This window comes from Cimex lectularius, unplaced genomic scaffold, assembly GCF_000648675.2.
Source record: "Cimex lectularius strain Harlan isolate CLEC.00 unplaced genomic scaffold, Clec_2.1 scaffold118, whole genome shotgun sequence".
Taxonomy (NCBI): domain Eukaryota; kingdom Metazoa; phylum Arthropoda; class Insecta; order Hemiptera; family Cimicidae; genus Cimex; species Cimex lectularius.
In genome coordinates, this window is record NW_019392720.1 from 574,703 (window position 1) to 590,258 (window position 15,556).

General features: G+C 32.8%; 1 protein-coding gene across 3 annotated transcripts in view; it reads right to left on the reverse strand.

Moving 5' to 3' along the window:
- The window catches only part of LOC106667224, a 112,078-nt gene that overhangs the window by 4,618 nt on the left and 91,904 nt on the right, over positions 1–15,556 (reverse strand). The window contains exons 3-10 of one of the 3 annotated variants that reach the window (XM_014395048.2): positions 13,298–13,349; positions 11,472–11,660; positions 9,684–9,787; positions 9,399–9,590; positions 8,477–8,640; positions 8,298–8,415; positions 5,022–5,135; positions 2,204–3,932 (exon numbers count right to left, since the gene is read on the reverse strand). In XM_014395048.2, the coding sequence (XP_014250534.1) occupies positions 2,204–3,932; positions 5,022–5,135; positions 8,298–8,415; positions 8,477–8,640; positions 9,399–9,590; positions 9,684–9,787; positions 11,472–11,631 (2,581 nt within the window). In that variant the 5' untranslated portion in view covers positions 11,632–11,660; positions 13,298–13,349. Of the gene's footprint in view, positions 1–2,203; positions 3,933–5,021; positions 5,136–8,297; positions 8,416–8,476; positions 8,641–9,398; positions 9,591–9,683; positions 9,788–11,471; positions 11,661–13,297; positions 13,616–15,556 lie in introns of those variants that run through there. The other 2 variants (XM_024226626.1, XM_024226627.1) reach the window with 2 other exon arrangements.

A 15,556-nucleotide genomic window follows, 5' to 3' on the forward strand; every position in this document is an offset into this window, starting at 1 on the left:
ATTAGCACAAATTATATTTTAAAGAAATGCAAAAAATGTTTGAAAGTTTCAGACCAGTTTATACATTTTGAGAGAGAAATGACAATTTATCCCTATAAAAGTTTTATTATTTGGCAAAACAATATTGAAAGTTTGTAGCAAGTTGTGTTAAAAATTTAAAAATTTATTGGTATGAAGAGCTCCGCTGTAAGTCGTTATAAACTGTTTTATGTATGTAAGTGAAATGATTTTCGTACGGGGAAAAATGGGCATTTGCTTTGAAAATATATTGCTTTTTTCCATCAAATTAACACTTTTTAATTTCAAACTAACATTTTTATCCAGTTTAACCCTTTGTTTAAAACATTAAAAATAACTGGGCTCTTAATCATATAAACTAAAAAACTAAACCATACAAACCATATAAAAATTAACACAAATTCTTCTTCTTTAAATTTCAGCTTTTTTTAAATTATAAAATAAATGAGCTCTTAAAAACAATGAAAATTAATTGCAATTAAAATTTAAACATATAAAATAAAGGATTGGTCTTTTAGTATGAGAGCTGTAAGAAATGTTGGTTTTTATAAGCCTTATGATTCTATATTTAAAAAAAAAATCAAACCATCTCTTAGGCTTTTATGTTTTATCTCTTTTATATCTTAATTGTGAAATTAAAAAGGGTTAATTTGAAATTTAAAAGGGCTAATGTGTAACAAAAAAAAAAGAGTTAATTTGAAGTAAAAATAGGGGGAGGGGTTATTCCCATTCCCCATGCTCCATTTGTAAAAGAGTTAATTTAGAGTGAAAAATGTTAATTTGAAATCAAAAATGGTTAGTTTGAAATTTTAAAAAAGCTCATTTGGAGTAAAAAAGAGTTAATTTTAAATTAAAAAAAATAATTAAAAGTGAAAAAGGTTAATTAAAAAATTAAAAATGGTCAATTTGTGTTTTTTATTTGTATTATTTTATCCACAATTGATGAGACCCTGAGGTACAGGGAAGCTAACAACAGGACAAAGAAAAGTTGGTTACCATCCTAATTGGTCTGATCATAAATAGGCTGGAGAAATAGAAAAAAAAATAGTAAATTAAAATGTGAGAAAGAAGTTAAGAAAGGGAACCAATGTAGTGATTGGCCCTGAACTTAAAAAAATAAAAATTTGGAAAATGATTACAATAAAAGTGTACAAAAATGGTCCCCAAAACGCAATGATATACTTACCTATTTATAACAGAATTGGAGAAGAAAAAAACTTATACAATTACACTTGTAATTTTTTTTAAAGGGATAGTTTGATAAATCTGTGATATTATCTAATTGAGAACTTTGCTTATCATTTTGATGCATAATTCAAATCTCTCCCTTAAAATAAAATTGTTGAAAAAATGAAAGCATAATTAAGCATGCAAAGCATAAAAAATATTCTTTTAAACTAAACAAAACAAGAACAATTTTTTTAATATTTGCATTCATTCTTTTCACTAAACAGTAACCCCAATGGTTTTACAGAGATTGTTTCAATAGGCTCTATTTATTTTAGCAACATAATTTTAATTCCGTGCAATCACATGAAATATCCTCGTCCTCAAATTTTCAGACAAATTCAACTATTTTCCGTAATAACTGGGCACAAATAAAATATTTTTTAAAGCACTTATAGATTTAAAACAAGGCTAAACCTAAAGAAATCCCTTATCCCTCATTAATTTTTTGATAATTAGAAAATTAATTACCCAATTATAAAAGTAAAATGTGAGAGAACTATACAGATCAAAGCACTTCAAATTAATAGAAAAAAGAAGAAAATACCAGAGTATGTTTATTATTAGAATGTAGCATAAAAAATCAGCCTCTCTTTAAATTTATTTATCAATTAATAGTGTTGAGTTAACATTTAACTTTACATTTCTGCAAACAATTTTATGTGTTTGCGACATAACATCCACAACATAAATAAAAAAATTAAAAAAATGTGAATATTGAACTATTGTGACAAAGGTGAAAACTAGAATGATAATGATTGTTGCCAGGAACAAACACTGTATTTATATTAAAGCAATAAGGGAAATAAATTGTGAAAATAAACAATGAAGTCCAGAGTCAATTTAATTGTTAATTTATTGTACAACATAAAAGACCATTTACATGCATCTCTACATACTTTTTATAAAATCGCTACTGATAAAATATTTTAAAAAGTAAGAATATGCCATGTCTTACATGGGTTAGGATGTGCTGAGGCCTCTTTTTTGACTGTAGACTCTTCTTTGGTTTTAAGTACTACTTCTGATGAAGTTAGAGGGCCGACTTTGACTGCAGCTAATGGCTTTTTAACTGCGGTGGGTGATAATCCTGGAGACAATGCCGGCATTCCTAATTTTCCTTGGTCACTTGTTTCCTTTTCCAACAAAAAGCTAGAAAATTCCATTTTATTCAATGAAGGAGAAGGTACGAATAGGGGTTTTGAAGAAACAGATGGGCTTGTTTCATTCTTGTGTGATGGTTCAGTCGGGGAAGGGGGTCCAACTTGAGGTATATTAAAACTTCCAAAGGTTTTTGGTGTCGGTGGTTTATTCATTTGACTGGAATTTACTCCTCCATTATTATTAGGTGGCATTTGGAATTTAAAAGTATTACGAGTCGTAGGCGATGTCAAAAACGTCGTCGGATAAGTCCTCGGTGACGTCGGCTGTGGGAAGTACTTAATTTTTGGAGATGTTGGTGTCGTTGTGGAACTCATTAACTGTGCAGGGTGTTTAATTTTTGGTGACGAAGGATGGGAGGGAAGTCCGAAGGGCATTTGTGATGGATTTTTCATTTTAGGAGATACAGGAGGTGGAAATTTAATTTTTGGAGAAGTCGGTTGAGGAGATGCTGGCGTGGATTGCATTGTTGGAGAAGTGTTGGTAGATTGTTGCTCCATGGGATCAGATTTTGGAACAAAAATTACAGAAGCGAAACTATCTTCTGAATCGACACTAGTGTCACTTTGCAAACTGCTATCTTTCGAAGAGTCAGAGCCATCTTCTCTGGAATGTCTTCTTTCACTCGGTTGCTCTTTCTTTTCTAATACAAATGCTTTGAACTCATTTTGTTGTGGGGGAGGAGTAGGCTGTTGGGTTGGAAGACCTGAATCACCACTTGTCCATCCTTGTAATATACGAACGAAGCCATTCTTAATTGATGCACCAGCAACTTTCTCTATACCCGTTGTAGAACTTTTAATTTTATTAGTAAGTCCATTTTTTAATAATTGAAATCTTTTAGCTGTTGATGTTGAAAATAGTGTATCTTTAAGGGAATCAAAAGTTTTGTTGTTTCTATTATATATTAGTTCTTCATTCAAGGAAGCTTGCTTTTGTATATTTTGACGAACTTTTTCTTTTTCCTTAAGACGTTCTGCTGACATCAATTCTTCATTCATAGAGCTCTGTTTGAAAACATTACCCCTTCGATTGATTCCAAACCCAGAAATTTTAAATTCCGGTAATGATTTTACCAAATCTTTCATATCCATGGCTTTATCCCTTTCTTCACTTTCAACATCGTCATCACAAACAGACTTTTTTTGTTTAACTAGTTTTGGTTTATTATTAGTTGATATGTTATTATCATTATTTTTAGTTTCATGAATTTCTAGGCTGGGAACACTCGAATGTGAACGGACTAATGATCTTTGATCTGTTGTAATTATATCAGTTAAGCTTTTAGATTTATGATTTAAGGGCGGTTCTGTAACTTGTTTAGAACAAGAGAAAATCTGTTTCTTAATAACTATTGTTTCTTGATCATCTTCAAGTCTTCGTAGCTCAATCGGCAAATCTTGTATATCCTCACAACCATCAGGATCATATCTGCGAGGGGGAGGTTCCTTTGAGGTACAAGAAGTCCATGATTCAAGAAACCAGGGTTTGCTGCGATCTCCATCCCGTTTAACCCCAGCAAGTTTCTGAAACATTTTATAGAAAACTGGTTATAGAAATAGTTCGAAAGCCCCAACAAACTCAGTGTTGTTCTTTAAGAAGAGAATTTAGACAAACAGATAAAAAAATAAAAAAAATTAGAAAATGAGGAAAAATGGGACATTAATTTTAAACATGCCTTTTGTTTCAGCCTATTTGTCATCGTAAGTTCCATATTATTAAGAGACACATTTTCATTTGGTTATTTATGAATACTGAAAGAATAATTGAAACATATATACATCAACCCCTTCACTACACCAATTATTACAGTCACATTATCAGTATAAATTCTAGTCAATTGTGCCTTATAAACTTAATTAAAAAAATGTTGATGTCACATTCTATTAATACAAATTCCATGAGAACAAAATTGCTTTACATTAATTATAAATATTTATTTCCAAGATAATATCAAGATTAATATTAATTGAAAAATAAGACTAAAAAAATCACAATTTGTAATAATAGTTTATTTAACTAGCTAAATATACGCTATCACTTGGCCAAATCACCTAACAAATCTAAATCAACGAGTTTTACTTTAAAATACTAGATTCTTTAATAATACTTGGGCCTGGGACAGTGGGTAGACTAATCAAAACATACACAGTTTGAAGACAGAATTGTACAATTCTTTAAGAATTGAAGATATTTTGAAAAAAGACAGGCATAAAGAAAAAACAGAAGAACTTAAAATAAACTTAATAAAACACCAAATATAGTTTAGCTTATATATATAGGAGGAATATCATGGAATATCATGCTAACAATGCATCTCATTTTTCACAGAAACTTTTGAGGTATCTAGGACAATAATTAAAACACGCAACTCACAAAATGTATGTATGTATTATTAATATTAATGTAAATGTAATGTTTTTATTAGCAAGCAATGATTGTAAATGTAGTCTATGAAAATAACGGTTGAACAATCCTATTTTGTTTTGTATAAGGATAACTAATACAATTGTGCTACATGGATGAAGGCAATTGTATTGCCTAAATATATTATATGTTAAGAACTTTGTAACACATCAACATGCTCCTTCAACTCTGACCCCACTCTCCCCTACCTGTGATAATGATATCGCAAATTTTAATAATAGGCCCAGCAAAAAAGGGGGCGCAGACGAGTGTGATGTCTCAGGCCCTGTGGAGTATGAGCCTCCATGTTTTGCTCCTGCTTCCTATAAAAAAATTTTGGAATTGTTTTTAATACTTTTTCTGGTGTAAATAAATGGGCTGCTGTTGGTAAGTGATGAAGAACTCGACCTTATATAAGGTGTGTAAATATTTTTTGATATGGAAATCGATCCTTAATCGTGAAAATTCCATTTTCGCCATTGATTTTCATGGAAGTATCTCTGCAATACAAACTTTTAGGAGTACCAGAATATTTATCATTGGTCTATGCGTCTTTCACCAGTGATCAATGAGTTGTCACAACTGCTTGTTCTTTTAACAATTTTAATATAATTATACTTTTTTTAGTGACGATTTTTGATATCGATTTCTCATTACTGGGGAGTGTGCATGGTTAAGGTTAAGTAGAGTTAAGATTGATTAACTGGGAGGGGAAGGGCAGCAGAACAAGCTGTGCTTATTTTAGCAGTAAGAAGAAGAAATAAGGGTGTCCTCTGTTGGTGCAAAGGCCTGAGGTCCTACTCTGGGAAAGAAAAAGCCTATACCTGAAGGTACACACACCTTTAGAAAATCTGTGGGATCTGGTAAAAAGCCTTAAACTTAACAAAGAGCTCTAGACAATGATGGAGGTGCACAAGAGACCAGTCATGAATCATAAAGAGGCAAACTCCTCTAAACCTTCAACCTCGAGGTTAGGTAGGTTTAGGGACTGGGTTCAGTTTGGTTAGATTAGGTACAGGTAAGGTTAATTGGGGTGGGGGTAACAGACAAATATTGGTGCGGTTGTGAAGAGGTTGACTTGTTTTAACATTTAAACTTTAGGGTAGTTAGGGTTGTGGTTTGGTTATGTAAGATAGCGTTAGAGGCATGTGAAATTAGTTAGACAGAATTAAGGATGGGTTAGGTTAGATTAGGTAGGGTTAGGGGGGCATGTGAAATTAGTTAGACAGAATTAAGGATGGGTTAGGTTCGATTAGGTAGGGTTAGGGGGGCATGTGAAATTAGTTAGACAGAATTAAGGATAGGTTAGGTTAGATTAGGTAGGGTTAGGGGGGCATATGAAATCAGATTAGGTAGGATAAGTTTAGAGACAGGTTACAAAGCCTTGATTCATTGTTTTTCTGTGAAGCAGAGAAAATATGCAAGTGTGAAGTGTAATTTTCTTATATATAAATGTTTTTTACTCCAGTTAGTCCTGGATTGATAAGGATCATCTAAATGAAACAGAGCACAATTTAAATTTAAATACAACAGTGTTACACAGTTTCAACAAATGGAGGGAACTTGGAGAAATTTGAAATTAAAAAAATTTAAAATTTACCATGGAGAAAAATGCATAAATAATCTAAAAGATTTTGATTTTCCTCCTATTTTAAATATGTACCTGAATAATATTTGAAGTACAAATTATTCTAATTAATTTATTTAATTTTATTATCAATGTTAATTTTATTAATTAATCAATAAAATTAATCACTAATTTAAAATTATGTTATTAGATTATTTATTAGGATAATATTTAGTTGTGTTGTAATTCCCACTTTCACATGTTCAAAATTGAGCACCAATAAAATCCAGCTTCTCATTGAAACGTTGTGTTGGCGGTTGATCAGCGGGATCACTCTTACGAGATGTGCAATGTGCTTGTAACTCCTTTCAATGTGATGATGAGCTTTAAGCTTGAAATCGAGATAGTTGTAAACAAATTTTCAAGTAGAACCATTTTTTACAAAAAGTGAATCTACATACTAAGCCACCTTCGTCATTTCAATAGGTGAATTTTACATTAAAAATGGCTATTTTGAAATTAACAAAGGGTAAAATTGACACAATAAAAGATATAGAAAAATATTACAACTATAACAATAACATTATTTTATGTACACTCAGCAGGGTTAGAATTATGGCAATATAACAAGAAATTAGGGCACTTTAAAAAAATTATATATTTATTTATTTTACGGTTGGCTAGTTACCAGCGCATGACGAAAAGAATTGGCTCTCCTGAAGGAGGCCTGGTGATCTTTCAGATGGAAGTTCTGGAACTTGATTTCTACTCGTATTTACCCGTCCACACGTGGTGAAAAGGCACTAAAACTGATGCATACCCAGGCATTCAACCTTAGCCTAACCTTAGTTTGGGGGGTTCAGGGACTGGATATTACACTGCAGTCCCACCCCCATTCATGCTAATAAATACAGTCATAGTGATTATAACATTTTATATCTTATGTGCAGTTAAAAGTTGAGGAGCCATTGAGGTATTAATATTACTCCTGTGCCTCCCACCTTTCACTCTAAAAACACCTATCCTAATTTAGTAGAATACTAGTAATTAAGGTTTTTAGTTGAGATAAAAAAGTCAATGGCACGAGCGGGATTCGAACCCACGATCTTCGGCTAGATACGCCGCTGCTCTACCACTTGAGCTATCGTGACTTCAATCCACTCGGACACCAACTTCCTATTTCAACCCCATCTTTTGAATTTTCCCTCCTTTTTGCCATTTTTCAAGTAGTAGTTAGTAAAGGAGGGAAACTCAAAAGGTCGGGTTGAGATAGGAAGTTGGTGTCCGAGTGGATTGAGGTCACGATAGCTCAAGTGGTAGAACAGCGGCGTATCTAGCCGAAGATCGTGGGTTCGAATCCCACTCGTGCCATTGACTTTTTTATCTCAACTAAAAACCTTAATTTATTGTAATATATTAATTGGTCAAGCGGACCACGAAATTAGTGAATCTAATTTAGTAGGTGGTATTAGGAATTCTGCCACAACCCACCCATACATACTCAACACTCAAGGTTATAAATACATCCATTCAAGTCTCAAAACATTCACAGAACAATCCTAACCTAGTTTTGTGGTTATGGTACCTCATCTTCCGCCATAACCTACCCACCCATACTCAACTCTCACGGTAATAAATACATTCATTTCAGGTAGGAAAACCACGCGCATTTTTGCTCTTCAGTTAACTTAACTTTTTGCTGCCATAGTACATTTTTGAAATTCCAAGAAAAGCCATACATTGTTCTGTGCAGCACGAATTGTCTGCAGTCAATCAGTATATGTTTAACGGTTACTTGTGTGCTGCACAGGGTATATTTCCATGGTCTTTTGTTAATAAGGAGATATAGGCCATATATTTATTATAGAGAAATTATATTATATTTGAAGCAAAAATTTCACTAAGAACGGAAACATACCTTTAGTGCTCTGCGGACAAAACTATAGCAGCTTTCATTTGGACTTGATAATGATGAACTACTTGGTGAAGGAGCAACCTCTTTGTGCTTACATTTGCTCCGCTTCGCTCCAGCACCCCTGATTCATGGATTTATTATTTATAATTGTTCTATTTACTGATTGTTTCTATGTTTCTCACCGAGCTGAACGGCATGAATCACTATCTGAAGTGTGCGTACATGCAGTATACAAGTGATGGTGAGAATCCTCTTCACTAGTAGTTGTAGTTGGAGTTAACTCCAGAGAGGGAGTACTGAGTGTCTTTGGACGATGCCATGGGACCAATACATCTTGAGATTCAAACTAAATCAACATTTTCGTTTAGAATTCATAGTGCATGTAATAAACAGAGAAATTAAAATAATTTATTAAACTTAAACAGTAGTATAAGCTGCCAAAATAATCGGCTATCAATAGATGTATTTTTAGTGTCCCACTTGATACAATTTCAACAACTTTGCACCAAAATCACTACCCTCACATTTTTTGTGTGAAAAAATTATACATGTGTCAGGTGAGCAGAGGTCTTCTTTCATAGAAGAAAGTGAATGTTTATAACACAATTTAATATTTATTTCTATGACCAGGCAAACACAGTATAGCCATTGAGTTTAAACTAAAACAGATTGCACAAGGCCTCTGTGACTACTGCAAAAGATGGCAGAGACAACATATTTAAATCCATTTATATGTAAATGATATTATAATAAAGTAATAAACTGTGTTAATGCTTTATCTAACAGCATATTATATTAATTATTTGTTTTATTTTTACCTGGCCAATTTTAAAACGTTGGTGATATATTAAACATGATGGTTTGTGCTATGACATTTCATCATCCTGTATCAAAATTATGTACATTTATTTCTCATTTATTATGGATTAGAATACCGAAAACAAAGTATTGTCTTTAATCTCTTACATATCTTCTAAAATTAGCCTATTAAAAATAAAACAAATGATCCATAATGTTACATAAAAAAGGCAACAAAACAAAATGAAGAATTTAAACATATATGAAAAAACTGTAGCATGCTGTATAATTCTAGGGAATATTTACCTTCCTGTGCCTTTGTTCCATTGCCCACACTGTTATTACTAGTCTTCCTCCTATTCTTAGAACTCGTGCAAGTTCTTTTATAGCACCAATTCGCCTTTCAGTCGTTGCAAAATGGTGGACAACGGCTATTGAAAGCACAGCATCGAAACTTTCATCCCGGAAGGGTAAAGCAAGATTATCACAGACCAAAACCTATAACATAGGGTTGTTTTTATTAAAAAGTTGTATCTACTAAACTTAAAATTAGAATATAATGTATGTTGCAATTAGGAAATTTATACTCACTTCATTTTGATCCTCTCGGGCATGTTCAGCCAACCTGCTACATCTATCTCCTCCAATTTTAAATACTGATGGATTAATGCTTAAGTACTTTCCATTTCCACATCCTGGAAAAAAATGGAAGGTTGTCTTGATAAGGTTATAAGAAATCTATGTGAAGAATAGTCCTGCGTCACAAAATTAAATTCATTTGATATTGTTATATATTGATGTTGATCACTTGTTATATAGTTTTTTTACCAACAAATTAACCCTTTTGAACTTCAAATTAAAAATTTTTAATTTCAAATTAACCCTTTCTTTAAAGCAACAAAAAAACTTAAAACCAAAATCAAAGTTATGTACAGTTAGATATACTTTAATATGGGACATATATAAAATACCATATGAACTTTTATTAAAATTAGCATTTATGAATGTGCTGGGATTGGGGTTAAGGTCCTTTTTTTCTAGAAAATTAAACTAATGTTTCCTCTTGTTAAACAACAACAATAACAAAACAATACAATAGTTTAATTTTCTGAATATGGAAGGCGACGGTGGCCGCAACGGTTCAGGTGTTGACATGGCGCTCATCACTGCAAGGTCCCGGGTTCGAATCCAGCAGCCCTAAATTTAAACCTGACATACTAACACATGGGCTTTTTTCATACACATCAGCACCCCGAGGGTTCAAATCAACTCACAATTGAACTACCTTGGGTTAATATAACCTCTTCTGGAAGAAAAAAAAATGGACCTCAACCCCGATCCTAACACACCTAAGAAACTGATTTAAAAAAAAATTAAAGTTTACATGTTTCAGGTTTTTCCTAAAAACGATAAAAAGTAATAAAAATAAATAAAACCATAATGTAAGGCAATTAATTAAGGTTTTTAGTTGAGATAAAAAGTCAATGGCACGAGCGGGATTCGAACCCACGATCTTCAGCTAGATACGCCGCTGCTCAACCCTTTCATTTGTCGCCGAGAATCCAATCCGATTACACGACATTTGAAAAATGGCTAAAAGGAGGGAAAATTCAAAAGGTGTGTATTGAGATGGAAAGTTGGTGTCCGAGTGGATCGAGGTCACGATAGCTCAAGTGGTAGAGCAGCGGCGTATCTAGCCGAAGATCGTGGGTTCGAATCCCACTCGTGCCATTTACTTTTTTATCTCAACTAAAAACCTTAATTAAATGTAATATATTAATTGGTCAAGCGGACCACGAAATTAGTGAACATAATGTAAGGGTTGAATTGTTGTCCTCATAAACAAAGTTATAGACTCCATTACTTATTAAAAATTCTTTCACTTTGCTATTTTCATTTAACTTTGATTTAATACTTTTGAGGTAATAAGCGGATAGCGTGTCAGCCTAATGAACTGAGGTCATCACAGACCACAAAGTCGTGGAATATCCTGTTGCATTGCACTTAAATTTTCTATCTGATCCCTCACCCATGATGCCTGTAGAAAGTTTTACTTTAAGCCCTATAGTATGAATAATAATAAAATAAGAAACATGATTTAAACAGAAGAAGAAGGATGGACCAATTGTTTGAAAAGTAAACTAGTTGAATTGCATTGATATAACCCTTATTTGTAAAAATTATGTTTTTTATTAATTAAACTAATACATTTACTGATAATTCAACATTATTGTACAACAGGCAAAGCACTAGGCTGTCGTAATACATTACTGAAAGCGTTGCAACTTGGATTTTGAAAAATCAGGCAAGGCAGTTTGTAAATGTGTATTTTCAATTAACGGCCAACATGGTCTCCAAAGTATAAAATTTTCACCTTACCCACATCACAAACTAAGGATCCTGGCTCCAATTTGTTGAGGAACTGAGTGACTCGGGGCCATGGAGGATGCTGCCTTTGGTCCCCCCCTCCCATCTGATGGTAGACCTCATGGACATAGGCTTGCTCCAAAGCCAGGCACCGGGCCTCCCGTTCCACCATTGCTCCCTATCACTTCATCACCTCACTCTCTGTGAAAAGACATAAAAAAAAAGCATCTTTAATAGTATATACGAATTTGTATATAAATGGTTTGGACCGGATACTACAGAATGTAATGAATAAGATCTGTTCATGTGCAGCTAATTTTAAGAAATACCTCCCAGAAAATCTGGCTAAAATCAATACAACAGTACCCTAACTAATTACATAAAAACATAACATTGAACACAACAATGGTATAAACTTCCTTGACATGACTATTATAAAAGGTGAGAAGAGATTCCAGTTCGACATATTTGACAACCACCATTGAAAAAAAATAGCAATTTACAAGTTGGAGGGAAATTCAAAAGGTGTGATTGAGATGGGAAGTTAGTGTCCGAGTAGATCGAGGTCACGATAGCTCAAGTGGTAGAGCAGCGGTGTATCAAGCCGAAGATCGTGGGTTCGAATCCCGCTCGTGCCATTGACTTTTTTATCTCAACTAAAAACCTTAATTAATTCTAATAAATTACATTCACACATTCATTCTCACTACCCCAGATTAGTAAAAATTCCTTAGGGTATTTGGGGATAAGTCTCTCCATTCATGCTAATAAATTACAATAATAATCTATGCTTTTAGTACTTTCTAGTAAACCATATTTAAACTGGTTTATAAATATTACGTAAAGTTTGGTTGAAATGAAAAATTAGTGTCACGAGTGGGACTCGAATCCACGACCTTCGGCTCAATACACCTAATTTTTCACCTCAACCACACTTTACATAAAAATTAAAAATCAGTTTGGTTTATTAGGACCAAGTAAAAACATAGAGAGTTGATGATGGTAATTGATCTGCGAGTCGGTGAACTCATGTTGAACCGGCACAGGGTCACTTACTGGGTCTGTCTCTACTCACAGAACTTTTTGACATTGCGCCATCTTCAGTGAGGAACTCACTAACTAACCTAGAGTACATGATATTCCCCCAGGTAATTGGGGATAAGCCCCTCCAGTCCTGCTAATAAATTACATTCAATCAACCTCAAAGTACTCAACGATATTCATCAGGGTGATTGGGGATAAGTCCCTCCATTCATGCTAACAAATTAAAGGTGAATTAAAATGATATTAAATTAAAAGCTTTCATTTTTTTCCTTCGAGGTTGCTACATAGAATTATAAAAGTAATTAATTTACCCATTTTTAACTGGATCATTAACAACAATGTTTAAAGAATTATTTTAAACCAGTGAAAATAGTTAGTCATACACCTAGGGCAATATCATGTTATTTTATGTATTAATAATGTAGCATTAACAAAGCATGTATCTGGTTCATTTAACTTATTCTGAGGTTTCTGCTGTTTGTTTTATGTCAAATTTGATTACGTACATTGTTCCTTTTGGTTAGAAGATAAAAGAAACTCTGCCTTTGATAATTCATCTCCATAAATATTTTAACTAATAAAATTATTAATTCATTATGAATTTAACAAACTGATGATTATCTGATGATGCAGTTGAAAGAAATGTAACGTGTTGAATTTCTTAGTGAAAGTACACCCTAACACCAGGTTGTATGTGTTTGTCCTAGTAAAAAATTTTTAAAATTTTATATAAAATTTTTACAACAGAGATAGAAATATTATTTACACTAATTATTCAATCAAACTTAACATACCATTTGATAGATATTTGACTGGATTAACTGTTCATCAACACATCCCACTATCCTGAAAATAAAGAAAAACGTTGTTAACTATAATTAAATTTATCAAATTGACCCACAATACCCAAGTTTTTACATATATAGAAATCGTAATTTTTAAAACAAACCAGCAAGGCTTTGTAAGTTTTTAGACAATTAAATGAATAAAATGGTGAATTCTAGCATCTATTTTTTCGGAATCATAAATTGGTTCAACAAATTAATGTACTATTGCTACATAAATATCTAATAATTGAAAATTGTCCTTTGAATTTTTTTTATCTCCGACGCCATGCAGGTTGATTTTAAAGCATAAAATTTATTTCTAAATATAATGTTTCACCCATGGAATACAATACAGATAACAGTCAAGGATGTAATAGTGAAAATAATTTTGATATAATTTTTTTAAGTATGAGAAAAAGGTAATTGAGCAGGGTTATCTGGAAATCAAGACGAGCTTCTGTAGTTGCTTTTTTCTATTTAACAGGGAGGAAAAGGACAACTTTTATATAAATCGAAAATGTAAGGTAGAATATGTAAACGTTTTATATACAGCAGTCTATGTAAATAGCGTAGTAAAAACTGCTCAACATTGAATGAAAAAAAAATATTGCGTTAGCGTAAGCTCTTCTTTCAAATATTGCAATAATTAACTTTTTTTAAATTTATAAATTTTTGTTTTTTCAAATGAAAGCAACATTAGATTTGACTAAAAAAAAAATAAAAACAATGAAAATCGGTTCAGATAAACTTTACATACCATTTTTCAAATTACCCCTTTTCAAATTCAAACGAGCCCTTTATAGTTTCAAATTAATGCCTTTCTTGAAAATTCAAAAAACCTAGATGGTATGAAATGTAAGCACATAAAGTAAAATAACTTCTTTTGAAAAAAATTAGATATAAAATATTTGGGCTCTTAGAAGACCTTATGAAAATTGATTTGAAAATTAATTAATTAAGTTTTTTGCCTACTTGCCTAGTCACCACCTCGCAAAAAAGCTAGTAGGCGCTAGCCGTAGCGGAGCCCCCACTAATTTTTATTATCACACTCTTTTAAATAAGTAAAATAAAAAGCAACTCCAAATAAATAAGCTCAAAAAGTTCTGCACCTCTCTATTTTTGGCAGACTCACTAGAAAAAATAACCTGCAAACAATATTTTCTATGCATTTTCCTCTTCATTTATTCTATTTTAATTACCATCTTTGTCGTACACACTACATACAATTGTCCATGTGTAAATATTGTGTTTTTTTAATTAATAATCAAACCTATTTTCTCCAAACTTTGTCCTTGTGACTTATTTTATAGTCATAGCAAATGCTAGACAGACTGGGAATTGCAACCAAAACTAAGAACATTTCGGTATCTCCTTGTATGTCTAAATATATTCGAGGGGTATTTCACAATATTTCATTTTTTATTGTAAATATTTCACAGTGTATTATTGCCCTACCAATTGTTCTTACTATCAAACTGGTCCCATTATACAAACAATCTCCTACGCATGAATTTCTCAGTAGCATCTACATCCTGCTTTTAAGTTTAGTTCTGCAGGAGGCAAACCCGAAGGTTTCATTGATTGTAAATATTTAATGGATACTGTAAAATTTCGTTTTCATTGACAGCTTTGCCATCAGCTAGTGACTCAGCATGATCTATTGAAACACACTTAACATCCCATGGTAGTCCTTTCACAATAAGATGATTGATTTTTTCACTTCGTTGTTTCCAGCTGCTAATATAGCTCTACTCATGTCTTCCTCGGATAAATTTAATAGATAAAACTCTTCAATTAAATTATCGCATAAAATGTCTTGGGGTATTTCAAATGTTTATGATATTTTACGATTAATTAAGGTTTTTAGTTGAGATAAAAAAGTCAATGGCACGAGCGGGATTCGAACCCACGATCTTCGGCTAGATACGCCGCTGCTCTACCACTTGAGCTATCGTGACCTCGATCCACTCGGACACTAACTTCCCATCTCAACCCCACCTTTTGAGTTTCCCTCCTTTACTAACTACTACTAACTACTACTTGAAAAATGGCAAAAAGGAGGGAAAACTCAAAAGGTGGGGTTGAGATGGGAAGTTGGTGTCCGAGTGGATCGAGGTCACAATAGCTCAAATGGTAGAGCAGCGGCGTATCTAGCCGAAGATCGTGGGTTCGAATCCCGCTCGTGCCATTGACTTTTTTATCTCAACTAAATACCTTAATTAATCG